Source organism: Onychostruthus taczanowskii, unplaced genomic scaffold (assembly GCF_017590055.1).
Source record: "Onychostruthus taczanowskii isolate IOZ18803 unplaced genomic scaffold, ASM1759005v1 scaffold28, whole genome shotgun sequence".
Taxonomy (NCBI): domain Eukaryota; kingdom Metazoa; phylum Chordata; class Aves; order Passeriformes; family Passeridae; genus Onychostruthus; species Onychostruthus taczanowskii.
The window spans coordinates 6,431,952-6,458,317 of NW_024500128.1; the positions used below are offsets into that span (position 1 = coordinate 6,431,952).

Consider the following 26,366-nt stretch of genomic DNA (forward strand, 5'->3'; position numbering starts at 1 on the left):
CCCTAAAATTCTGTTTTCTTTATCTTTCCAGTCACATGGGAGCTTGGAGGGAACACAGATACATCTCTAATGCCAGCATTGCAGATTAAAAATAGTTTTCCTCCACCAAATGCTAACAGCTGGTTGGCTCTCTTTCCCTGCTGAAGATGCATCATATAGTATTTTTGTTTTCCTGCTGTTACCAAAATGTTAATGGATCAGGCTCTGCAAGTTGTACTTTGTAAATTCTGTTGTAATACTAATTATACTTAACTGCATTTCTATGAGGCTTTTCACAACTCCTGTTAAGCACCTATTACCCTGTCTAGCAAATAAATGAACCGAAAGTGGTTGAGAGAGGTGCTTTGTGTTGATTTAAATAACAATCAGATAATTGATTTAAATAACAATTTAAATTTGTGTTTATTTAAATAACAATCAGATAATCAATGCTTCTGTAAACCAAGTGTTGTTTGGGTAGCATGGAGATGTAATGACCCTCCTGAGAACAGGTCTTCTAAGTTGTGCTCCCGCGGGATGAATCCCTAACCTTTTTACCTTCCCTTTACTTGAAGTACTCCAGTGCAAATACTGTGGAAAGTCTCTTGTCCCACTGATGTTACAGCAATTGCCTATTGAAATTATTTCTGAACCGAGTATCATATAATAGGTTTTCTGGTTTTCCCCATCTTGAAGTATTCAGCAAAACTCTTACCATATCAGAAGAAGTGAATCTGTTACTTTTATTTTATTTTGAAAATTCTTTCATAATATCTGGCACTTAAAGTGATATTGCCTTCATATGCATGATCCATAATGTTTACATTTTGGCATAAAAGCTGAAGAAACTAGGGCATAACATGGAGACACATGAGAGTTAATAAAATAACAGATGGCAGCTGTGTTCCAATGGAAATAATTATATGCTGCCTTTTTAATAGCATAAAATCAATGTGTTGTTTTTGATTAATACAGTAGGTTTACTGGTCACATGGAGATTAGTGTGTGATATAAACCTGAAAATTAGTTTGTTGTCACATATTATGTGATATGATGGGGATTAATTTCAGGAATGCCTTAAAAATACGCTCTAAACAAAATCCTTTCTACACTTACTGTACTGGATGGATTAATCCTGTTGCCATATGGACTTGAAATTGCCTTGGGTATGCAAAGGAAAAATCTCGATAAATGATAACTCATTTAATACTCTGTGGTTTGTGTTTATGGAAAACAGAATTCCTCAGGATCTTCTAAAGGAAAACAAGAGTGTGCCAAAGGTAATTTTAGTGTTGAGTGTTCACGGATGGTAAAATTATATTTAACAGATGTTTGTAATTTTTGCAGGTAATAGCTCTAGCAGATGCAGCAGAAGAAAATCAAGCCAACATGTTCCAGGCATTTGCGAAGTTGAAAAGTGCCACCCATCTGGTGATTATGCTGATTAGTTTGTGGCAGAAGCTCAGCACTGATCAAATTGCTATTTTGGAAGCTACGTTTTTGCCATTAGCAGAAGATACACAAGAGCTGGTAAGAATCTTTAAGAGCTGCTTAAAAAATACTCATTCACAGAGCTTTAAGCCCTTAAATTTCCTTATTTCTTCCTGTACTTCGCTGAAGACTGTCCTTTGAAGTAAGTTAAGTCACCTTACTAAGTAGGTGTTCGATGCAGACTATGCTGATTTCACAGCAAAGTGAAAAAGTAGGAGTATATTATAGAATGTTTCAAAAGAGGACATGGTTGATACCAGTTAAATTCTGCTTAGCCTTTTCTTACCAAGCCAAATAGGAATGTCTCACATAAATTTAGCTGATTTTTACATTCTGTCCTGTGGTTAGGATAAACAGAATAAGACCCCCAGGTTTTGAAGACTCTAATATAATTGTTCTATAACATACATATCCACATTCCAATAGAAATATAAAAGGCACACATAGCAAGTAGAGTACATGCATTTAAGTTTATTAATCATTTGCCGTACTTTGTCCTCAGTGTATTTACAGTGGTTTATATAAGGGGTGAAAGTTATCTAAGCAAAATACTGTGAATAGACAATTTCCTTGTACTCCAAACCATGCTCTATATAGTTTTGCATTTTGTAGATGTCTTGCTAATTCTGTTTTGATTTAATGAGTGTGACCAGGTGAGATTGTGTATAAAATCTGGAGATTGGTGTGTGAAGACAAGTAATGCTGTTTATATCCACACCTAAGTTCCACAGCTAAACACTGCTTTAGTTGAATTAAAGAATGTTCTTGACTTAATTAAGAGTTGATCCCCAGTTAGTTTCAACAATTATCTTAAGTATACATTAATTTTAATTTTTATGCTCTGCACAGGGTTTTTGCAATGTACAGTGCATCCAGATTTTTGTGCTTAGTATAGAGTACTTAGAATGGTTTGTGGTCTTTTAGAAAGCTTGTGCGGGGTTCCAAGTGAATCTAGGATCTTCTGCCATTTCCACCTTGGGGGGCAAAAAGTGTTTTGGCATTTTACATTATATTGACTCATAGCAGGCAGAGCAAAACAGTTTTGTTGAGATTTTTTTTTGATTTAGTCCTCATTTAAACTTGGAAAATCAAGCTTTGAAACTGAGGAACGTGTATTCCCATGAACTGAATCCAAAGAAAGTTCCTATGAATCTCCTAAAAGCCCAAACAAGCATTTTTTTACATGACTAATTTTTATTTTGCCATCAGGAATTGGGTTGCTTTGATGCACGTTTTGATGAAATATGGTACAATATGTTGTATCCTGTAATGCAGGATTTTGCTTCAGCCTGTATCTTGGTGTGGTTTTCACAATGTTCTATGTTGAAGCTGCAAGATTTCACATAAGCATTGTAAGGGTGTATATCCTGCAGAGCAGTCAGGATGAAAAATGTAAACCAACAACTGGAGGTGGAAATAGTAACAAAACCTTTACAAAATACTGAATTACGTGCCATATTGAAGTTGTTATGGTACCACAGAAATCTGAATGTAATTTAAGAAGCTTAGGCAGGGAATGGGGAAATTTTCTGACATACCAATGATATTTACAGACAGAAGCTTCTAGCTAGTGTTCAGGTTTCCTTGTAAGCAGTGAAGTAGAACGCTGGTGAAAGAAAATACTCTGAAGAATTTTTATTTACTCTTCAAACAATTCTGCACAATGGTTTGTTGTATTTTTATTTGGAGGGAATGTGTTAGAAGACAGTTTGGATGCAGTCTACATCTCCAGAAAATTTTCTGCCTTGTGAGCAATAAACTATGGAAGTGTCTTCTTAAAAAAAGGGAAATGTTTGGAATACACTGTTAATGTAAAAAGATGTTTACCATAACATCAACGTTATTCTCATACATGCCATTTCATTTAGAACAGATTGTATCTTGTTTTCTAGACCTGACAATCACTTCAGTTAGATATTTAGGAAACGTGAAAGTGGCATTCTCTGTTCTCATTGTGTTACCATTTTTTCTCAGAGTGCTAAATGGTTTCTGTTGCTGCAAACTTTTGTCTAAGAATGTATAAAATTTGGGTTTTCTCGTCTACAAAGATATAGTGGAAGAAATACTGCAAACTTGCATATTTTGATTAACAGATATTTGGCACCATGCATTGTTTCTGGCAGTAAAATTCTAACACCTAAATAGCACTGTTTTGATAAAACTGACTAAAAGAGTTGTTCAGTTTTGGAAATACAAGGACATTCGTCTTTTTCAGTGATTCTTTCATGAATGCTGCACAGTTGTAGAAGTATAGCATCAGAAATTGAATGAGATCTCTCAGGTCTCAGTGGGATAAATGAGCTAAATCTTCTGCTAATGAAGTCACTAAGAAATTGATGCCAAAACGGAAGAAAAGTAGTTGCAGGCAAGTTAGGTGCACTTTTTTCCAATGTACATTGTTGCTGTGGCACTACAATAAAATCCATATTCAGATTATAGAAGTATATATTAATGCTGTTTCAGAGCATAGTGTTACAGCTGCATGCAAACTATACTTTCACATGCATACTGGTTTTGAGTCCTATATTTTTTTATCTGTTGAATTATATGATAGAAAAACACTTGAGGGTACTTTTGGAGACAAAAGAATCCATGATTTGTTAATAATGTTAAAAATGTACCAGAGATTTTGTTACACAACTAATTGTTTTCAGGAGAGTTGGTCACTGTTCTGCTAAACTAACATATTTGTTATTCGCTTGTAACAAGGACTGACAGCAATTTGAAGTACTATAAAGTCTGAAACAAAAAAGCTCCCTCACATTGCTAAGTGGTGTTTTTTAGTGATTATCCTTTACCAAGCTGTGTTTTCTGGATAGAAAAAGATTTGAAAAATGCTGAGTTTGTGATAAAGTATATGTTTACAATAGGAAATCCGTTCGGGAGAGGAGGGAATTTGTCCAGGCTAATTTAAAGGGTTCAAAGGGTTCATGCTACACGGGGTAGTTTTGATATAATGGTTGGATGGTGTCTGGATTGTCTGATGGCTCATATGCCTGATCGTTAAGGTATTAATGCTTTCTTTGTTTAAGACATTACAAAGGGAGAATATGTCTGTCGGTACAAACATTCTGACTTTAAGACTGATGGAGGGCCCTTGGAAATACAGCCATCAACACCAACTTTACTGAAGAGTAAATATTTTCATAGTTTTCCTGATGTTACCAAATAATTACATATGAGTGCTTCATTGCTCAGAATCATTCCTTGCTTGTTGTAGTCACATTTGTGTTCCTGTAGAAAACAGTAGCAGCTATAAGCCAGTGTTGAGGAAGTACATTTCCATCTCTTTTTATTTATGTTTGGAGTCATACCAACCAAGTAAATGTCTGTATTAGATCTTAGGATTGTATTGAAGTTGTATTTTGAAAGAAAAATATGCCTGGGGGTGAAATGCATATTTTAATTGACTCTCTGATTTACAGTAATTAACATTAGGGACTATAAATTTACCACTTCACAGTGTTGATTAGATAAAGTTGAAAAATGTACTTTAAGGCAATGATGAAAAAGAAATGGTGTCAGAAAACACTCCTGAAGTACCTGTAAAAGTCACAGGAGTTACTATCAAAAGTGTCTCTGCTTACTGTAAGAAGATGATCTGAATGTAATTCATAAGAAAAAGAAAAAAATAATTTGGGAAAGACTAGATAGCCTGCTAGGTTTTATGCATGATAGCAAATGGGTTTTACTCTAGAGTTCTTGAGTAATGTAAAAAATACCGTTTTGTGGAAAGAATCCTTTACTGAAATTAAAATCTCAAAAACAAAGGTAAGGTTATTTCTGTAATTCCAGCAGGATTAATTCTGTAATGACTGACATTAGAAAAAATCTTCTCTGAATTTTCTGTTCCCGCCCAGAACTTTCAAAGCTTTGAGCTAATAATTGTATCTTTGGCAAGAGTAATTTTAATGAACTCAAATTTTTAGAATTTATTGGAAATTGTCACTTTAATTCTTGTAATTAATCCAACCTAGCTCTTGATTGCCATACAAATCATCTAGAATTAGTTTTTTGTGCCTTATATTTTCTATATTGCACTTGTCATTGTAACCACTTCTTAAATGCAAAGTTCCAACCTTGTACCAAAAGGAAATATTTAAAAATAGACTGAAATATTTAACATTTTCTTGTTTGCCATAGGCTAGTACAAATTATTTTTTAGTTAAAATTTCTTAAATGTAACAAAAATCTCACCCCAAACCCAATAAACCAAAAAAATCCCACAAAGCCACCACAAGGCAGTGGGCTGTGATGATGGATAACTTGGAGCCAGTTTTTCATATGGCTGTATTCTTTATTTTTGTGAACAGAGAAGTTTACAGCAGATATATTATGTTTATTCCCCTCCACCTTTTTAGAAACAAGATGGATAATACATCTGCAGATAAGTGGTTTTAGAGAGAAAAACACATGAAATTTGTTGCCTTTTATCCAGCTTGGAAAATTACATTAAATAATATTCAGTAACATCTTTTAATGATAAAAACAAATAGATAAGTCTTCCTCCTATTTGAATCAGTACCATGCAATAGAACCATTCAAAAAGACTCTTCTGGTACCATCTAAGTCTAAAAGAAATGGGGGCAAAAAGCTGGTAAGCTTTAAACCCTTAATCACTAAAATAAAAGGAAGGTGCTTTCAGCTTTTCCCAATAAACCCCTGATAAAAAAGATCAATCTCAGCCTGAAGTTTAGTTTGATTCAGGGTAACGTAAGTTTGTTGAGTCAGGGGAAGGTGAAGAAATGAGATTGCCACTCTTCCCTGGGCAGGGAAAGTCCTGTATTAGGGAGAAAGGTTAAAAATGGAGTAGTGGTGCCTGGTTCCTGTCGATGTCCTTTGCTCCTGCGTGTGTATGTGACTCAGGTGGACAATAAGAGAAGTAAGAGACCATGGTTCAAGTACCTCAAACATTCTTTTATAGTATGTTTTGATATGGAAATCAGTGCTCTGCCTGCTAGCCTGCTTTCAAGAGGACCAGAGTATACCATGGATAACTAGAATCATAGAAGCTTTATGGCTGGAAAAAGACTTGCAAGATCCTGGAGTCCAACCTTTGTCACATGCAGTCATTTCCTGAACACCTCCAGGGTTGGTGACTCCACCACCTCCCTGGGCAGCTCGTTCTGATGTCCAACCTGAACCTCCTCTGGTGCAGCCTGAGACTTTGTTGTATGTCCTGTTGTGGTTGTACAGGAGAAGAGGCCACCTCCCACCTGGCTACAGTCTCCTTCCGTAGAAGTGAAGAGTGTGGTAAGGTCTCCCCTGAACCTCCTTTTCTCCAGGCTAAACACCCCCAGCTCTCTCTTGCTCTTAATATGAGTAGGTGGACAGAAGGAAACGTGATTGTAAAGCCACTAAGTTACTGCAACTCTTTCTACTTTTGTTATCCTTAAAAGGAGAGTTTCAAACTCATTGATTATTTGACGAAGTTGGAATGTCTAAACACAAAAGATCAAGTGTTAAGTAACTTGGACAAAAGAGGGAATTTAAACCCACGAAAAAGAGGTGGTCTTACCACTACTGCCAGCACTATCACAGTTCCTTAAAGTGTCTGGTAATCATTCTCTTCATGCAGTTAACTTTATTTATTGAGAAGACAGTGGGTTATGGCAGTGACAGCTAGTTGAACACACATTGCACCACTGTCTAGAGATCTTAATTTGTAGCTAAATTAATGCGATTCCTCACAGAGAATTCTCTGAGTAGAATAGAAAAGTGCCAATATTCTCTTGGTCTGAGGAAGAAAGGGTTAATGTGGTCTATAGGAAGTTTTTATGGATTACCAAAAATCTATAACATATCTTTATCTGATGCTTTCCACTTCAAAAGATTATCAAACAAAGCTATGCCCAATTGTATTTTCAATTTTTTAATAATTTTCTCTTTTTCTGGTGTTTAATAAGAAGGGGCTGTAAGTTTCTATTTTTTAACAGGCTTGCTTCTAGTGTTTGGCAATAGTAATGGTTTTCAAAAAATAAATCTTTCTCTATTTCTTCCAGATGGCATAAAATTGATTTAAACAAAATTATACAGAAATAGGTTTGGTGTGCATTATGAATTGTCAAAGTTCAAAGGACAGAAATAATTGTATTCTTGTCATAGTTGTATTCCCTGAAAATTGTATCAAGGTCAGAACAAGCATTCAACCTTGGTAAAAAGTTTATGCTAATGGGGAGTCTGACATATCTATTGGTTATATGTATTTTAATTGAAAATTTTTGAGAATTAATTTTAACTTGAGCACTCATTTTTGACTGCTGGTATTGGAGATCCTGAAGTTAATCTTCAGTGCACTGTCTCTGTTGTAAGCAGAGATCTGCTTAGGAATCTTATTTCTTGGTGTAAATTAGTCAAGGCAGTACTGTGTTCTGCTTTGATTAGTTTGCTTCCAGCATATGTCACCACCTTTTAAAGTAATTTGGGTACCCTGCGAAGTACGGCAGTTGTAAGAGATGTACTCTTTGTTTGATAAATTAAATAAGCTTCTGTTATCAGACATCTTTCTTTATGTAATATTGTGATGGGGACCTCTAAACTTTCTCTTTGTTAGGGTGATCTGTCTAGTTCAGGTACAAAGAGCCATTTTAGTGTAGTAATAATTACTGAGTATGTGGTGCATACCAGGAGTTCAGATCAGTTGTCATCTAAACTGCTTAATGACAAGAGTGATGCATTACAGTGATTACAGAAATGTTGTTCAGCAAAGGATCTTAGCACCCAATATATATGATCAGTGGCTCTTTTTCTTTTTTCTTTTCTTTTTTCTTTTAAAGCAGTTTATTGTCAGTGAAGAATTCCCTTGTTATTGGGTCCTAATTGAAAGATCCTCAGACTATTGCTATGCAGCCTTCCAGTAAAAGGGTTTACAAGAAGGATAGAGAGGGATTTTTCACAAGGGCATGTAGTGTTAAGTCAAGGGGGAATGGCCTTGAATTGGAGGAGGGTAGGTTTGGATTAGGCAATATGAAAAAATTCATTGCTAGAAGGATGGTGATGCACTGGAACAGATTGTGTACCCCCCCCCCCCCCCGGAAGTTGTCCCTGCCTATGGAACTGGAGGGTCCTGAAAGTCCCTTCCAACCTGAACCATTCTATGATTCTGTGTATTGATCAGTACTGTTCTAGTATATTAGAAATGTAGTGGGATTTATGATTGGTTGTAAAATTCTGATGGAATTGCTTATATACTGAAAAAACAAATGATTTCCTCATCATTGGAATATGACCTTTATGTTTTCTAATAGGACAGGGTTTATAGAATTAAAAATTGCATATTTATTGTTGGTTTTACTTTCTAATTTTCTGGCATGAGTTCAAAACTATGATACTTTTATTATAAATACTGTAGTGCTATGTTAGTAGCATTGTATCTAACCATACCTCCCAATAATTTTGTGAAGCGCTCTGTTTATATTGAACGTGTGGCAATGGTACACAGCTAAATTAATAATTTCCTTTTGATCTCATGGTCAGAAATGTTTCTGAAAGGGTGTATGAAAATCAAATCACCAAGTTAATCTTTGTTTTTTGGGGGAAGTGGGGGGAACCAGTTGTGGTGAGCCTGCTTTTGGTTCTGAAGTTGCTGATGGTTGTTCTTGGTTCTAAGTTGCAATCACGTAGCATTTTTGGTCATTACTAGATAATCTATAGCTATTTTCACATGGTGTGTTGTTGTATAATCTGCCTACTGGAATTTACAAAGATATCATGTCACACAGATAGAAAAAAGGTACATAGGGATATCATACAGAATACATCATATAAATATTTCATCTTGTTACAAGATTCCAGAAAAAAACTCACTTTTCTTTTACCATGATTTTAGAGTAGTCATTTTTCCAGATCGATTTTTTTCCTTTTAGTTAATGGCAAGGTACTTTGTCTTAATTCCTAGATTAAGAATGATATACCAGTATTCTCTTACATTTGCACAGGTAGTGAGAGACTTACCTTAAAATAGGCCAGATTAAAGGAACATAAAGATTGCATAATTTATGTCCTTCATTGTCTCCTGATTTTTTAATTGAAGTGAAAGTTTAATAAAGCCAAAAATATGCTTTAGATACCTCAAAAGTAAAACAGCTTATAAATCAAATCTGTACAAGCAGTGGAGGAATTAAGGAACTTTGCTTAAGATACTATTGTAGGAAAAAACACCCCTAGCATAAATTTGAAAGTTGTCTTTCAAATGTAAGACCAGTTTACCGCTATCCTCTTTGTCCTCACCTGTGCATTTTGGGAGAATAGAAATTCCACAATTTGAAGCAACACAACTGAGTTTAAAGATAGTGGTGTGTAGATCTAAAGTAATGTGGGAATTTAAACAGGAAACAAACTTTATATCAAGTTTTTTTTTCCCATATTTCTCATATCATATTGTATTAGTAACCTAATAAGAGATATAGTAAAAGATGAAAAGTTCATCTCCAAGAATATCAGTGATATAAAGATGGAGTATGGGCTGAGATCCAATGAGAAATTTCAATAACCTTGTTTTAGCATATGTTTTATCTACTTTTTTTCCTCCAAGCTGAATATAACTAGGTCTGATTCCTTTTCCCCATATTTAAAGTTCTCTTGCTGATCCTAATTGTAGAGCTCATGTATGGCAGACCTATTGCGGGATATGTAGCATTTTTCAGCAAGATGCACGACTCCTGGTGTGTTTTCTTGTCTGCAGACAGCTTTGACAACTGCTGCAAGACCCAAATAGCACCTCAGTTTTCCTAACTAACTGGTGAAAAGTTACTGAGGAAAAAGAAAAATGAAGTGTTAGATGATTTCAGTGCTAAAAATCAAAACAACAGACTTCTGAAGCTGGCAACAAAAGAAGTCATGCCATTCCATTCATGTAGTGCTTGCAAGAGTTTCTTTCATCAGTTCTCAGAAGGGGCCAATGGTCATAAGCTAGAAAGGAAATTGAGATGAAAAAAATCTCTCAAAAATTCAGGACCGGGGAATAGTGTCTACAGAAACCCATGAAGTGTATGAACTTTCACTATTCCAGATAGGATGCATTAATATTAAAACAAATAAGCATTATTAGATGAATAGCTGTAGAATTAGATAGCTAAAATTTATCTTTTGAAAAAATATGCCCTTTTCCTTGCCTCTTACCCATTCTTAAAGGACCACTGTTGTCCAGGAAGAAAATCCCAACAAATGAGATGTCAGGAAACTCTCTGTATTGCTCCAATTTTGAGCTATGAGACAATTTGAAAGAAGGGTTGAGTAACACAGACTACTTGTCAAGAAGAAACCTACTGATCTAATTCTAATCTAACTTTAACCTTATTTTGAAAGTCTTTCTGTGCAAATGAATAGCATCCGATGCGAAAGGATGCAGTCCATATGGAAATTTGGCTGCAGTATACAGGGGTTAAATTTTAATGGAGGAGCTAATGGAACCATCATCTATATTCATCCTGGTATATTTTTTTTTTTGTCAAGCATGCACTTTCCTGAGGATAAATTACTATCTCAAAATCATCAAAGAGTTAAGCAGTGTTAGAAATATTATTATTGTCATAATAATTATGATCATAATTATGATCCCCACCCAGAGTTCTGCTTTCTTACAGGTTTTGCTTTCTTACAGTCTTTAATCATGTTACCAGTTTTTAAATTAATACAGAAAACCCTACAACTGCTGATAACCATAACTTGTTTCTGTGAGCAGGACTTTTCCTCAGAATTTGACTTGAAAAATAAATGAAAATCTCGAAAGATAGAGGCCATCATCCTCATGCATGCAGCTTTCAGAACCTTTATTTAGTAATGCTCACTTTGCTAGATTTCTAAAACATCCCTTGCTTTTAATATTGCTGTTCTACAGTTTGATTTTTCCATTAGATTAGTTTAAGAGCACATTCTTAAAAGAAAAGTACTGCCTATTCTGTAAGACAATTTTAAAACCACAATTTTGATTACTAAGCCACATGCATTTTTAATTTTCTTTCCATATCTGAAGACACTGTAGAAGGAGTGTTTGGCAAATCTTGTTTTAAAGTTAAATGTCCATAGAATAGAATCCTCCAAAAACTATATTTATAAGCAATGCAGAAGTGTTTGGTCATTTGTGAATTGAACTTCAGAGGGTAAAAATACCAGAGAAACTTTTAAATGGCAAGTGTACTTTCCAGGAAAGAATCTGTCATAGAGATTTTTCTCAGGTGAAGTTGCCATAGGCTATCAATATATGTTTACCAAGTAGGACTCAAAGTAAAAAGTTCTTGTAGAGAGTTGTTTATGCTGCTGGAGAGTTCCTATTAAATAAATATTTCTACATTGAACAGATAAAGTTGCTGTTTCTGTTATGACTGGCCATTGCAGCGCAGCTGTGCAGGAATTACAAGTGTGTCTGTGACAGACTTTTAAATTAACCCACTTTATTCACAATGGATTTTTGCTAAATCTGATTTTTGCAGTCTATTAACCTCAAAATGTGAGAGAATAATATTTGAATTAGATGTTTTTAAATAGCTGGAAAATAGTTGCTGGGATAAATACTTAATATTAAATAACTACACGGACCAGTTTGATAAATATTGTAAACAATTCTCATACAGTTTTCTGTACAGTCTTGATTCCTTTCTGTAGTCTTCTATTTGTTGTTCTTCACAGACTGTTAAAGCTTTTACCTTATATATCTGTTGTCCCAGGATCCCTACAGAGCCTGATTGCTCATGTTGTGGTCAGGGTTATCAAGATGTTACCTTGTACTTCTCTGGGATTTGCATTTACTTTTGCCTCTTGTTTGGCTTTTATTTCTTATGTTTCAAATAAATTGTAATTTGTTTGGAGTAGGCAAATTTTCTAAGTCCAAACCCTTAATAAGATGTAAATGTCCATACAAGTCTTCCGAGTAGATTGATGTAGGTACACAGTTGGTGGTCGTTGTGAGTGGGGCTGTGGCCGAGCCTCATCCCCAGTGGGTACAGCTGTGCAGTCAGGTGAGCAGCACTGACAGCAATGAGCCACGGAGTGCCCCGTGCACGGACCAACCACCAAAGGGAGCAGAGGGCACACAGGTGCAGTGCACCAGCATGAGGGGTACAAAGGGTCTGCTGAAGAACAAGGAAGAGCAGATGCTTGTAGCCTTTTGGTCTGGTTTGGTGTTGTTCTGTATGGGTGAATGCTTAAAGTCTTCTGAAATTGTGTGGTGATACTCTGTATTGTGGCTGTCTTGGCTGCAACATGTGCTGTGGCATATGCTGTAACAGGTTGATTTCAGAGTACTATCTCACAAATAAGGATGGTTTCCATAAGGATGGTTTCCATAATTTGAAGTGAAGTTGTTTCATCTATGGGTTTGAACTGTTTTTCTAGAACTACATATCATACTAATTTTCTTCCTTTTTTTTTTTTTTTTTTTTTTTTTTTTTTTTTTTGTCTCTTACTTTGTCTGGGATGTTCAAGTATATCCTCACTTTGATGCTGTTTTCAACAGTCTGTGAATTCCTATTAGAACTGAATTTCTTTAAATGGCAGTGGAAGTCAAATCAGTTAATATTATGAACATTATGCATCATAAATGATTTAAAGAAAGATATGACTAGAGAGAGCAGGTTTAATGTAAGAACTTCAGCTGTGATTTTTCTGTTGTGTGCACAATACAAGTTTCCTTCTTAGGCACTTTATAGATTTGGAATGTATTTAAGTTTGAGTCATTTGTTTGGATTTTCATCAAACTTGAATTCCACTAGTCTGTAGGATTTTGCTAGTTCCCTGGTTTTTTAGTTTGTCCTAGTGGTAGGTTTTTGTTATTTATTTGTGTGGAGAGGCTTTTGCTTTGGTTTTTCTGTTTTTTTTTGTTTGTTTTTCTTTTAATGCAAAAGTGAGTTGTAGAAGATTCCAGATAATCTGTGACTGGTGTTTCTAATGCATTATGTTAAATAAGACTGGTTTTATGTTGTTACAAGAATAATTCTTCAACCAAGAAGGAACTTAGAAAACCTTTTCTTAAAAAATATATTGCCTCTTCACGTTGTTCAGATGTAATACATTAAGACTTAAGAACTATTTTGGTCCATTTTTTTCTGAGTGCTAAATAGATATTGAGTCTATTGGTTTGCCCTTTTCTTTTATTCTGATTCTTTCCAAAAGGTCTCCTAAGGACTTTATAAATTCTTTTTTAGCTGTAAATTTTCAGGGACACTCACAAGGAAGGCTTGTCATTTCATTTCTGACACCACAGGCACATGTTGCATGTCTAGTTTATGGCTTCTGTGGCTATCTCCTATTTGAGACAAACAGATCAGTTAGAAAATATGCTTGAGGAATGTGAGTTAGGAAGACTGGTACCACAGTAAATTCCTAGCCAAACTTGCTGATGGTCTGTGCATGTGTTGGATACTACCAGGTCAGTAGCTGTGGATTACTGGTTTGTATAGGTAACAATAAGATAATTCTTTAAAATTGCTATAAAAGCAGAGTGCTGAGAGGCACATGGCTGGTGTTTCTTGTGAATTAGCATATATAGTGCTTTCAGATACAGAAACCTCTTCTCTGGTAATTGAGATAAGCATAAACGCCAAGGTTGTAATTAATATTGTGAACTTTGATGTATTCTAGCATTTTTTAAAACTGATGAAATCACTGTTGTGTCTAAAATAAAGAAATAAGATATAGCCAGGCAAATTCCTGAGTGAACAGCTGTAAGAATTCCCATAATTTGGCTGGCACCAATTTTGCATAGTTTATGCAGTATATTTCACATTGCATTTGAATTCTTTCAGAACTGCCTTGATTGTCACTCCAGGATAAATTACATCATAGGCAGCTCAGAAAATGTCTGTTGCCTTAGGAGTATTATTAATAAACATAAAGGCTTTTAGAGTAAAAGGTACACAATCAAATACTTGTCTGGCTTATGCACACAACTTAGGAAACTTGTTCAAGTTTGACTGATATGCTATTAGAGTGATTTATTTGTATTTAAGACAAATAGTATTCATTTGTAGATCTCTGAAATATAAAGGTATACCATGTAAACCTACCAAATCTGACATATAGAGCCCTATATCAGACTTTTCCCTACATATATATGTTCTATGTATCTTAACAACAACAATATGGAAATCCTTCTCTCAGTTCCTGCCTCAATTTATGTCTAGTTGACCTTGTTTTTGACCAGCTAAACTTTTGGCGAGTGAAATGTTGCAGCTAAGTGTCAGGCTACAAACAAGGTACTCTGGATGAAGCCTTATGCCAAAGTGAGGTTGAATGTACAATTATGGTCACACTCAGATGCACCTCAGAGATGACATCTGAGGATCCTTTGTAACAGTTTGTACAGAACATGAATGGTGTGTACTAATATAATATTAGCCATGCTAGTATCACAAGTCTGCATTTGGTCTTCAGGTTCCTCCAGTGTATTTGATTTGGTTTAAACTAAGTGCCACTCTCTACCTATTACTTAAAAGAGAAAAATAATAATGTATATATGCAAAACATGAAGCCCAGCCTTTCCCAGTGAAACAGTAAAATGGATGAATTAAATATCTTTCTTATCTGTTTCAATTACATTGAAAATTTGGATGATTCAATAATGCCTCTTTCTGTGGGTCTTGACTGGCATTTATTGTCGCAGTCACAGCAACGCTTGCTGGTCATAGAATGATGGATTCCTGGTATCACACTTCTGTTGAAGGTGTTCCTTTTGGTCCTTAAATATGCAGAATACTATACAGAAAGCCATTAGTGAATATTACAACTGTGGCAGTAGAAACATTCTGCAGTGTGGGCTATAGATGAGAATACTTTCATTTTCAAACATCTCTCAGCTTTTTTAACAGGTGAAGAATTTTTCTTGTTCCTTCAATTCTCCCCTTGCACTAATAAAAATTGCTGACAAATGCAGTCTTATTTGCAGCCATTAATTCTTAGTTGCACAAAATCACCTTAACAGTTTTCCAACAAGATTTTTTTTCATTTAGAGGTAGCCTTTGTGTACTCTTTCATTAATCATAAAGGCTGCTTTGGATTTGACTGGACTTACTAGGTCAACAGACCTTGAATTGGAGAAGATAGTTTTATGGTCTACTGAGAAACCCATTTTACATGGAAATGAAATACAAGAACAAGGGTTGGAAAATGTTAAGGCTGTGGTATAAAGTAAAACATACCTGTGTGAGCCAAGGACAGAATACAAGCCACTTTTAATTTCCTGACTTTTGTTAGCTTGTAAGTCAGTGCTTTTATTTAAGTGCTTTTGCCTGCAATTTTACAACTTATTTGGAGAGACATATTGGCCAGCTTCTGAGCTACTGTATGCTGACAACAGTTAATCATGTGTTTCTTTGTCTTTTAGTGAAACTCAAGATTCTTATGTTTATGTTGTTCTTATTTTTCATGATTTATAGTATAATTAGGAGTGGCTGGCTAGGCTGTTTTTGGTGCTTTGTACATATTAAGTTTCATTGCCCAGTATGTGGGAATGTAGACAGCATTTACCAGCTCATTAACCTCTTTAAATTGGCTGCAGAATGGATGATTTCCTGTCACCATCACAGGTCAGTGGATGCATTGCATTCTAACGGACTCTTTCTAGAATATTTGAAAAACGTTAAGCTACTACAGCATTGATTGATTGGCATGACTTTTCTGATTTATCTAGTTTTTGTTCTAGTTTATGGATTTTTTTTTATGGGGGACAAATCCAGATAATAGGTTAATGTTGCTTTTCTGAAGTCAGAAAGGCATATGTTGACTAAGAAAACCTCACTAGGTGATCCTGTTCCTCTACAAAATGTAAATATGTTACACACACACATCACATATCCAGGACACTCAGTAAAGAGAATGTTTGGACAAGGATGAAGTGCCTATGACTGTGTGGTCTCACTGGTGTACTTGACCATTAGTAAGCATCAGCCCTGGATCTGTTCTTAGGAATTTAAAAATACCAGGAAGGTGGTCTTTGATTTTCTGTGATAAAAGTAGTGTCCTTCACAAAAACCATGATGAATTTAACTGAAGAAATCCATAAACCTTATTTGCTCAGTGGGCTATGGCATGGTTGACATTGTCATTCCTTCAAACATTACTCTTACTGAGTCAGGGAAATTTGTATATGTAGGCAATTTTGCTCTTCAGCTTAGTGTTTTCAATCAAGTAGAACACATCATGAGAAAGAGCTTAAAAATTAGAAGATTCTGAGTTTATATTAGCTACAACTGGATACCTGAGTTTTCTTTTCTGAGTAATCTCCTCATAAAGAGCAAGCTTGGTGTTACCTTCTGCTAGTTTAGCAGCAAGTAGAGCTGGGTGATTCCAGATTGTCATGTCAGAACTTCTAAAGTCACTAAACTTGCTAAAATAAGTCACAGCCAATCAGGAGCATTGAGAGAGCAGACACTAATACTACAGTCGTTAAATATACTTTCCTGTTCGTGTGGGCAGCACATAACATAGAACTTGCTTACGGGTGGCTGAATACTAAGAGATGTTGTGAGTCATGAAGTGAGCAGGCCACAAAGCCCTTTATATTAGTTGCTAACTCTATCCAAGCTCTGTAAGATTGTAGTGAAAAGACGTGAGAAAGCTTTGTGATTGTCTTGCAATCCATTAATTATAGATGCTGTGGATTAATGACATAGGCTCATCAGAGTGCAATTACGATTCCAGAATACATCAAGAGGAGTCAATCTGGATGTCATATTGCAAAAATGAGATGGATATCATATATTAGATTTTATGCATTAACCTAATAACCTTGTAACAAATAGTAAGACTTCTATCCAGAATTCTTACTTAAAGGAATGCCTTTGATTGGTTCGTGTAAAACCACAGTATAGACTACAGATTTAAAGCTAACTTTTCAATGTACTATTCAAGGTGCTTATTGAAAAGAAACTTACTTGCTTTTACTGAGTGTAATTTGTTTGTTTTAACTGGAAGTGATTACTAAGCTGGTCTTTTCATGAATATTTACAGCTTGACACTCTGTTGAAATCAAAGTCCCTCTTCATCACAGTACTAACACACAATGTGCTCATAACTTAAAGTTAATTGATCTGATAAATGGGTACTGAATATCTGTACCTTTGTGTTGCAGTCATGATGTTCTCTGCTATTGGCATATTATGCAAATCTTTGTGATTCCAAGGAATGTATAATTGGATACATATTTTTTTCCTGGCCCTGATGTCTCATCATCCTAATATTATATACTACATATTATGCTTTTATTTACATCTCCATTCTGTTCTTAATTTCAAATGTCATAACCAGGAACTTCTAGTTTTCAGCTATTAATGCAATGACTGAATTTAGCTGTTCTATCACATACTGTCCATACATTGTTATTAATGAAATTAGATTTCTCTGTTGACCTCAATATTGGAACAAGTTTATTTTTTCAATTTTTGCTTGTACAAGTTGAAGTTGGGTCTTCATGATGCTCATTAACCCCCAAACCATATTTTATGTACCTGTGTAATTTAAAAATTCTCAGTCCATGATTTGTTACCTTATTTTTAATATGCTATATAATATTGAAGTTCACCTAATTTTATTTAATTTCCTTTTCTCTAATGCAGGGTTGGGAAGAAACTGTGGATGCTGCAGTCTCTTACTTATTAAGAACTTGTTTGTCAAAGAGCTCCAAGGAGCAGGCTCTGACTCTCAGCAGCCAGTTGTCCATGCCCAAAGATACCAGCAGACTGAAGAAAAACATCACCCTCTTCTGTGATAGATTGGCCAAAGGTGGTCGCCTTTCATTAAGTACAGACTCAGCCACTCAGCAAGCTGCTGTCATGCCAGGTAAAGACATGAAGTTCATGGATGCTCAGAATCCAAAGAATTTATTTGCATATTAAAACTAAAAATTTTGCATGTTTTATTTTCTGGGCAGTTTGTTTTCCATTGATTGTGGAAACCAAACACTGCTGATGTCACTGACAAGTAGAATGACTTGGGTAATAAGGTAATCTCAAGTCTGAAGTTTTTTTTTGCATTTTGTTCAACACTTATTGTTGCTCTTACACAATATGTACAGTAATGCAGCAAATGAAACACAGATGGTCATTCTTATGCTGAAAATTCTTATTACTTATTTCTTTGTAATTTTCAATTGGATGAGTGCATGTGTATGTTTCTAATGTGATGGAAAAAGGAGGAGTCCTGTTTTCTTGATAAATTAATATATTTGTATTAGTGGCTTTATGGCATATCCATATGATAAATCATGAAGTAGTGATAACACAAAATAAAAAAATCTGCAACTTTAGAAAGTACTAGTTGACTGGGTGATATCTCACAGAGAGCATGAAATTGAAGATGAAACTAATTTGAGTATGTGTTGAGTAATATTTCCCATCTAGAATCAGAATGTGGGCAAGATTTCACAATAATTTACGTGAATGTCATGGAATTATTATTTTTAAAGGAAACTTTATTATTGTTCTTTTCTGTATTCCTACATTTTAGTTATAGTGGGAGCAAAGTTATACTTTTTCTGTAGAGTCTGAAGTTTAGCATCTTTGTACTGTTGCAAGGCATTTTCTTCCTGCTGTTTTCCTCCAGTGAGATAGATAGACTCCTAGGAAACATCACATAGTCCTGGTGACTTGGATACAGGTGTTTTTCCCCCCATCTTATTGCTCCAAATCTGGATTGGCTGTTTGTTCAGCTTCATAATCTCCTGAACCCTAATATCACTATGGTCTTTGACTTTAGTGCCTTCCTTCTCCTTCAGCAGTCTTCACATACGTAAGGAAAAGTTTGTATTTCATATATGCATCATGCTTAAAACTGGGAGTTTATTTTGTTGACTTCATGGATATTGTTTTTGGTCAAGATTGGCGTTGTGTTAGGGCAGCATCTTGATTATCAGTATTTTGCTTTCTTACATTATGAAGATTAATTAAATTCTTGTTTAATATAATATGAATGGTCTGTACAATGTTTCAACAACTCAAAAGTCCTTGTTATGTGCAGCCCTCCTTTGCATGTGCCACTATAAATGAGCTGGTAAAACAGCTGCAGACTGTGCAGTGGTAGAAATTCTATAAACAAGTATTAATTTACGTTAGTGTTACACTGTTGCCATATCTGGAACCAGACTCATAATCGTATGAAGTAACAAAGTGAGGCAGAATAAGTGTCATATTGGCTTTACAAATTTCTGCTAGTATTTCTTTGCAACACTAAAATATGTGTGAAGGGTGTTTAAATTGTTGAACTTTGATTATATAACCATTGTTTTTCCTTCTAAGAATTTTCAAAAGGTGTGAATAGCTGCAGTTCAACTTTTTCTGCCTAAGCTAATAAGGTGAATTGATTTAATAAGGGAATTCACTTCTTCCTATTCAGTTGACTAGTGTTATTGAGTTCAAGGAACTCTACAATTAGATTATGACTCTGTTAGGAAAGGAGTAAAATTTGTAAATATTATAAACCAATTGGAAGAAATATTGCTCTTGACAGACTTTGCATTTACTCATTTAACTGTTGAAAGCATATAATTTTTGAAAGAGGTCAAATCTAAAAAATGTTATCTTCATTAAGGAGACGCTCATTAGAGGGAAATACTTCTGTCAAATGGTATTTAAGTAGTTACTCTCCAGCAGGATATGCTATGTGATTTGAAACTCTGTGTGTCTTTGAACAACCTGAGAAAACTTGGAAAAACTTATTTATTCTTTTTAAAAATAAAGGTTTTACTGACACTTTTTTAACATGCTTGTCTTGTCACCTGTTGAGGTTTTCTCTGGCCATCTCTACCTTGGCAAGTAATATGGTCTGTTAGAAGCAGATCTGCAGGCAGAAGGAGTTGAGGATGGCAACATGATTTGTGTCTTGTCTGTGTTTCAGAACTAGCTCTGTGCCTGTACTGGTTCTTCATTAGCAGTTGGAGTGCTTCAGGTACATTCCTGGAATTCAACTGCCTGGTTAGATTTATCTAAAATAAATGAATTCCTGTGCTCAAGACCACTCCTCAATATGAAAACAGTGCCGTTAGTGGGGATAATAAAAAAAAAAAAAATTGAGTCACTGTTGAGTCCAGCTAAAAGCACCTGTTTTCTCTACACATGGAAGAAATTGAGAATGGTGCCTTATAAGGGGAAACCAGTATACAAAATGCCTGTGCTGTTGAGTCAAGAGCTCTTTGATAATGCCTAGAAAATAGAGAAACTCCATTTCCCAGCCCTTAAAGGATGAACTGGAATAGGGAGGGGAGAACGAGGTTGGACCATATGTGGAGAGGGAGACTGAGAATTGTATTTGTATCTGAGGATTTATGGTGCAATAGTGGATGGTAATGTAGGGGAAAGTTCTTCAGGATGTTTAAGTTCCAAGCCAAGCCAAAGATGGTCCCATAATTATTCAGCAGGGTAACCAGCATTAGCTTGAGGATTTTGTTCAGTGCCGCTTTTTCTTAAGCCCATTCCTTTGCTTAATGATGAAAAGCCCTTTTACCATATCAACCAACTTTTAAAAATTTCTTTTAAAGTGCCAAGGACCCTTCTAGCATTGCAGCACTGTAGCAATAGCCTCAATTTCTAGAAGTTATATTTAATACATTCAAGATGGTGCACCCTGAAACCTAGAGAAATTGCCTGAAGACACATTGAAAAGCTGATGATTATCTTGAAGTGTGCAACTATTTGAAAGATGCCTTCAAAAGCAGTTGTCAGTATTTGTAGTTAATCCTAGAGTATATGTTAGAGGTAGACCATGGTCTCTCCTGGGTCTGGTTTTGTTCACTCTTTTCTTTAATTGCTTCAGTGATGTTCATGAATGGTAAAATTGTGGCTTTGCAACAAGCTTGTAGTACTTTGAGGCATATTGAGAGGGCAATAATGCTGATCTTGATATAAATTAGAGGAGGATCTGAAGTTATTAAGATGATTTTCATTTGAGACAAGCACCAAGGACTCTAGCAAGTAAGAATCTGACAAATTAAAATTTGAGAAATAAGTCCATAAGCACTGTTGCCATAGGATGGGCTTGTGGGGTTATACTGGACCATCAACTGAATAAAAGACAGCAATATGTTTCCACTAAAGGTGAATTCCAACTTTGGGTTGTAGTCATATGACTTTTAATGAGGAGATATGATTATTTGTTTCTATTCTTCATGAGTAGGATTCACGGGGAGCACAATTTAAGGAAAGCCTAGACAAATTGAATAAAGTTCAGTTTTGTTTCTTCTAAGGGAAAAATAAAGAGAACTTCCAGGGGGGACATGACATGATATCTCAGTATGTGAGATGTTCTTGTATGGGTGATTAAAATTTAATCACAATCATTGGCTAAATATGATTGTAGCTGTAAACCACATCAGGCTATATCGTGTACTGTGTTGCCTTTGGCAATGCATAAATGGCTGGATGAGAGGAACAGTGAGGGGTTAAGGGCGTGGTGCCAACCCAAAGCGTGTGTCAGTGCCAGGGAAGTGCTTGGAAAGGTGCTGTAGACCACCCACATTGTCATGTATTGAGTTTAATGGGTGTGAGAATTTATAGCATAAATCCTGATGACCTGCAGTGAGTTAATTCTGTAGCTTTTAATGGTCTCTTATAATACCTGTGTGTTGTACGGGGTTACTTTTAAAACCTTGATGAGTATTAAGTGTGGGTGTTTCAAGACTTGTTTAGATGTCAGTCTGATTGGAGGTCTGTTTACAATATTGCTTCACCCATATTTTGGGAAGCTCCGTTCATCTTTGACTAGAATGCTATCCTACTTTTCCTGTAATAGTTCCTGATGTGATGTGCCAACAGTGCTTGTATCAGTGCAAGGATTTTAAAATTTAAATAAGGACTTTTATTTTTCGTTAGACCATCCTTTTTCTTCTACCTTGTTTTTTGACTTGACTTCAGTATTTTTTTATCTCTTGGCTTCATTGGGAGATCATTGTACTGTGCTTTAGCATGATTTACTTACATAGTTAAGTATAACTGGAGCAGTAGAAAAAAATATTATTTAACCAGAAAGTCAATTACTGATCTCTGTCACTGAAATCTGTGGAATGCCAGACTGTCATCTTCCCAGATGGCTGAATCCTTAGAACTGAATTTATAAGGAAAAGGAATATTTTGCATCCAGGAAATAGGACTTACACAAAACTATTTATAAGTGTTATATTTGAAAGTTATATAAAAGTTAGGGCTAGAAGGCGAGATGACTGCTTATCCAGTTTTTCCCTTTGTGTTGCAATGGAGTTAAGGGATTCAGAACATCAATGACAGAGTTTATCTGAACTCGTAAACACCTTGAACGATATCTTGATAGCTGTTATAGTAGCTTAGTGTCTTTGTTGGAAGGTTTTTCTAATGTTTGATATACATGGTTTTTCCTACAAATCAGAGTGTTTTATTGTGAATATCGAAAGTGGAGCTGGCAGTTAATGATGTTCTTTAATTGTTTAAAACTTTGTAATGTTTTTAGTACATTCCTCCAGTAACTTTTCTTTTTCAGTAATTGTGACAACATGCTAGCATTCTTTCAATGAATGGTTTTCAATCTTACTCTTGTTTTCTGAAATGGAGCACTTATGCTTTAGTCTGTGCATATTGTACTGTACCCTGCCCTATCTCAATTTCAAGACCCTTTTCTACAAATTTGTTTCCTAACCAGATGTTTCCCATTCTGTATTTATACAGAATCAGCATGGTAGTGTTTACTTGACTAGATACTTTGTTTTCATAGTTTCTTAATTTATCAACTTGATTATAATGTTATTTTGCATAATAATGGTTCTACCATTCAATGAATGGTTAAATGCAAGCTTTAAAGGCATTAATGTTCTTTACCACATTAAGTATATATATGCACCCGGAATCTATATTCATACTTTAGAAGACAGATTTTTCTAGGGTTTCTTTTCCTTGCTCATAAAAACCTGTTTTCAAAATCTTGTGGTGGTATTTATAAGTGAATACTGCCCCTATGAAAGCTGTTTTCTTCACTAGAAAACTGGGATGAAACAGTATGTGTCATATTCCTTAAGGAACTCTCTGTTTACATGCTATTAAACTTGGGGAGAATGTTAGTACTAATTGGAAAAACATGTGGATTTGAGATCCTGGGAGAGTAATATTAATTTATATATGAGAATTAGACATAAATATTGCTGCAAGTTCTTAATACACTGAGTGTATCTGAAGAAAGACTAGTAATAGTTTGATCTGAAGAAATAGGATTTTTGTAGTTGCAAATTCCTCTCTTACACCCTTAATTATGAATTCTTAATTGCTCATTTGTGGAAGAGAATGTGCAGTGTAGGTCCAGTTCTCCAGCTTTAAGCAACTTAAATTCAGAAAAATGTAGTGGCTTCCATTTGCACTCACACAGGTTCCAGTCTGTGTTTGTAATGCTATCTTGGTAGCAATTACAATAACTTTTTTTTCCCATCGAGAAATTAGAATCATGTAGTTTGAATTTCAAGTAGCCTGAAGAAGGCACAGATATAGAAGTTGGCCCTGAAGCCCAGACAATGCATTTGAACCACCAGCAGATACTTAGAAAAATCATATGAGGCTGGCAGAGCATGTTTTGAGATCTTTTCCTGTAACTTACCTATTGTGAGCTTGAGGCCATGATGCATTGTCCGTTTTGTGTAATCCCTCATGGGGGTGCAAAGAAGTGTGTAAAAATATGGGTTGTTACTCACTGATGTGACACAAGTCCAGTGCTGTTTATTTCTGCAGAAGACTGTAGTCTGTAATGAAGTATGATTCTCACTTGAGATATTTTCCATATATTTTCTGTAGGAGTAAAATATTGAACTACTTTTTTTTTTGTTTTGTTTCTTTTTCCTTAGTAACCCTTAAAATAATGTTTTTAGATTTTTTTCTTATTTTAGATTTAACATATTGGGTATTCATAAAGGTTCTTAGGACTGCTTAATAAATCTATGTAAGGAAGAGTATTCACAAAGGTTGTGAAAGCACTTGAAAGGATTTTGTAGACCTGAGCACTGGTCACGGCTGACTGATGAAGCTGGTGGTCATTGACCAAATTAGATTCAGCATTTTCCCCATCTTTATCATAGTACCTCTCACCTGCATCCACTCTTCCTTACCTGCTTCTGTTCAAGTAGCATTTACAAAAGTGTCTAAAGGACATTGGTAAGTATCTTTGAATTCAGGGAATCTAAACCTTAGTAATAGTGGTTATTTCTCATTGAAAATTACTTTGCTAAGGACTTTTTTCTTAAATGTACCTGAAGACTTTTACTACCCAAAGCACATTGTAATGTGTCAATTAATTCCTACAGATTTCTTGGCACAGGTCCTTAAATATGAAATTGACATTAAGTGACTTAAACTGTTGTAAGACAAACTCTAACTCATCTTTTCTAACTTCCTTAAAATCATACAGGTTGATCAATTAAATATCTTTATGGATTTCCCTGGGAAGTGGGTTTTTTACAGTCAGTGAAAAATTATTTTTTTAATGTATAATAGAAAACTGAACTCCTCATTTAAATAGAAAGACAGTAAATTTTTTTACATTTGCTGGCTAAATTTATTTAATATATGTATATGAAGTATAGCTATGTATTATGAAATATTGCATTCATTATTCTTCATTTTCTTAAGTGCTCAAAACTTGTATTTACCTGTTTTGAAAGTTAATGTATATTTGCACGTGGAAAAGTTGTGTACTGCTTGTATTGAAACCAAAACAGATCTATCATCGCTGTATAAGTCTTTTTGAAATTCCCATATTTTTCATATTGCCTTAAGGTAAACATACATTTGGTAAAATATGTACTGTCTTCTCCTGTTAGTTCTTCCTTCTAGTAAGGCTACCAGTATGGATCCGATTCATTTTTTTGCCCTCTCTGGTTTTCCTCAATTGTTTTCTGTATTTCTCCTCTCTGCATTTGGCTTCACTGGTTTCCTTCTCCATCTTGCGCACTTTGATGTCCATGCAACTCCATGGAGAGTCCCTTCACTGTGATAGCTGGAGCAAGTACCCCCATCACTAGCCACACAAGGGAGTAAATGAGGAGCAAATGGATAGGAAGATCTTTTCCTGGCCAGCTGTTAATCTGGGGCCCCCAAAGCAGTAACTGCAGGGAAAATCCTGTGGTACCAGTCTGGATCTATCAGGCAGGGAGATTTTTACAAGGTTTGACAGAGGCGTAACAGAGACTAAATACATAAACAGTGCAATCATTGTGTGCTTTTGTGTCCAATTTGTGCAGCTCTGCATGGCTGAACTGTTGTGCCAGTTTAAACATAACTTTCTTCTCTCCATCTAATTGTAATGATAATCACAAAAGAATGATAAGAGCAGAGAAGTTGCTGTGACTCTTGCAGCCCTTGGCATTGTCATATGCTCCTGTTGAATTGTGTTGGGTGAGCTAACAGTGAGATATGATATAGTATATAACGGAACATAATGCAATGCTGTAGCTTTAATTCAACTTCTAGTTCTTTGTGTTGAAAATATTTCTTCAGGATATTATCAGCTGTTCACAATGGACAGTTCTACCATGATATAAAAGCCTAGAAATAAGTGAATAGTGATATCTCAAACATTTTAAACTAATTGTTTGGGTTCTATTTTTGAGACTAAAATATGTCCCTTGTCCCATAAAGCTGATTTAGTGAAAAGGAAGGGGGGTAGCAAGTCATTAGGGAGAATTTTGGGAGAGCTTACAGCAACAAGTTTTTGTGGTTCCTGAAGAAAAGCTTAAGAACAGTTTAGTGGAGCCAGAAACTTGATTGCTTGGCTCTCTGATGTGGATCTTTACTCTTTGTAATTTCTTTCCATTTGAACTTCCTTGGCTCTTTAAAACTTTTATTTCTATTGTTTTAGTAACTTTGGTCATTTATTTATGTGGAAAGGAAAATTGAACTATGCAGGAGATAAGTGATGTTCCTAAGGTCATACAGTAATACCTGTGTATAACAGAGCTCAAATATGCC

General features: G+C 35.3%; 1 protein-coding gene across 1 annotated transcript in view; it reads left to right on the top strand.

Annotated features, from left to right (window-relative positions):
- The window catches only part of BBS9 (Bardet-Biedl syndrome 9), a 285,824-nt gene that overhangs the window by 126,188 nt on the left and 133,270 nt on the right, over positions 1-26,366 (top strand). Inside the window, exons 20-21 of the mRNA XM_041407964.1 lie at positions 1,327-1,509; positions 18,018-18,240. Coding sequence (XP_041263898.1) covers positions 1,327-1,509; positions 18,018-18,240 — 406 coding nt within the window. The remainder of the gene's footprint in view (positions 1-1,326; positions 1,510-18,017; positions 18,241-26,366) is intronic.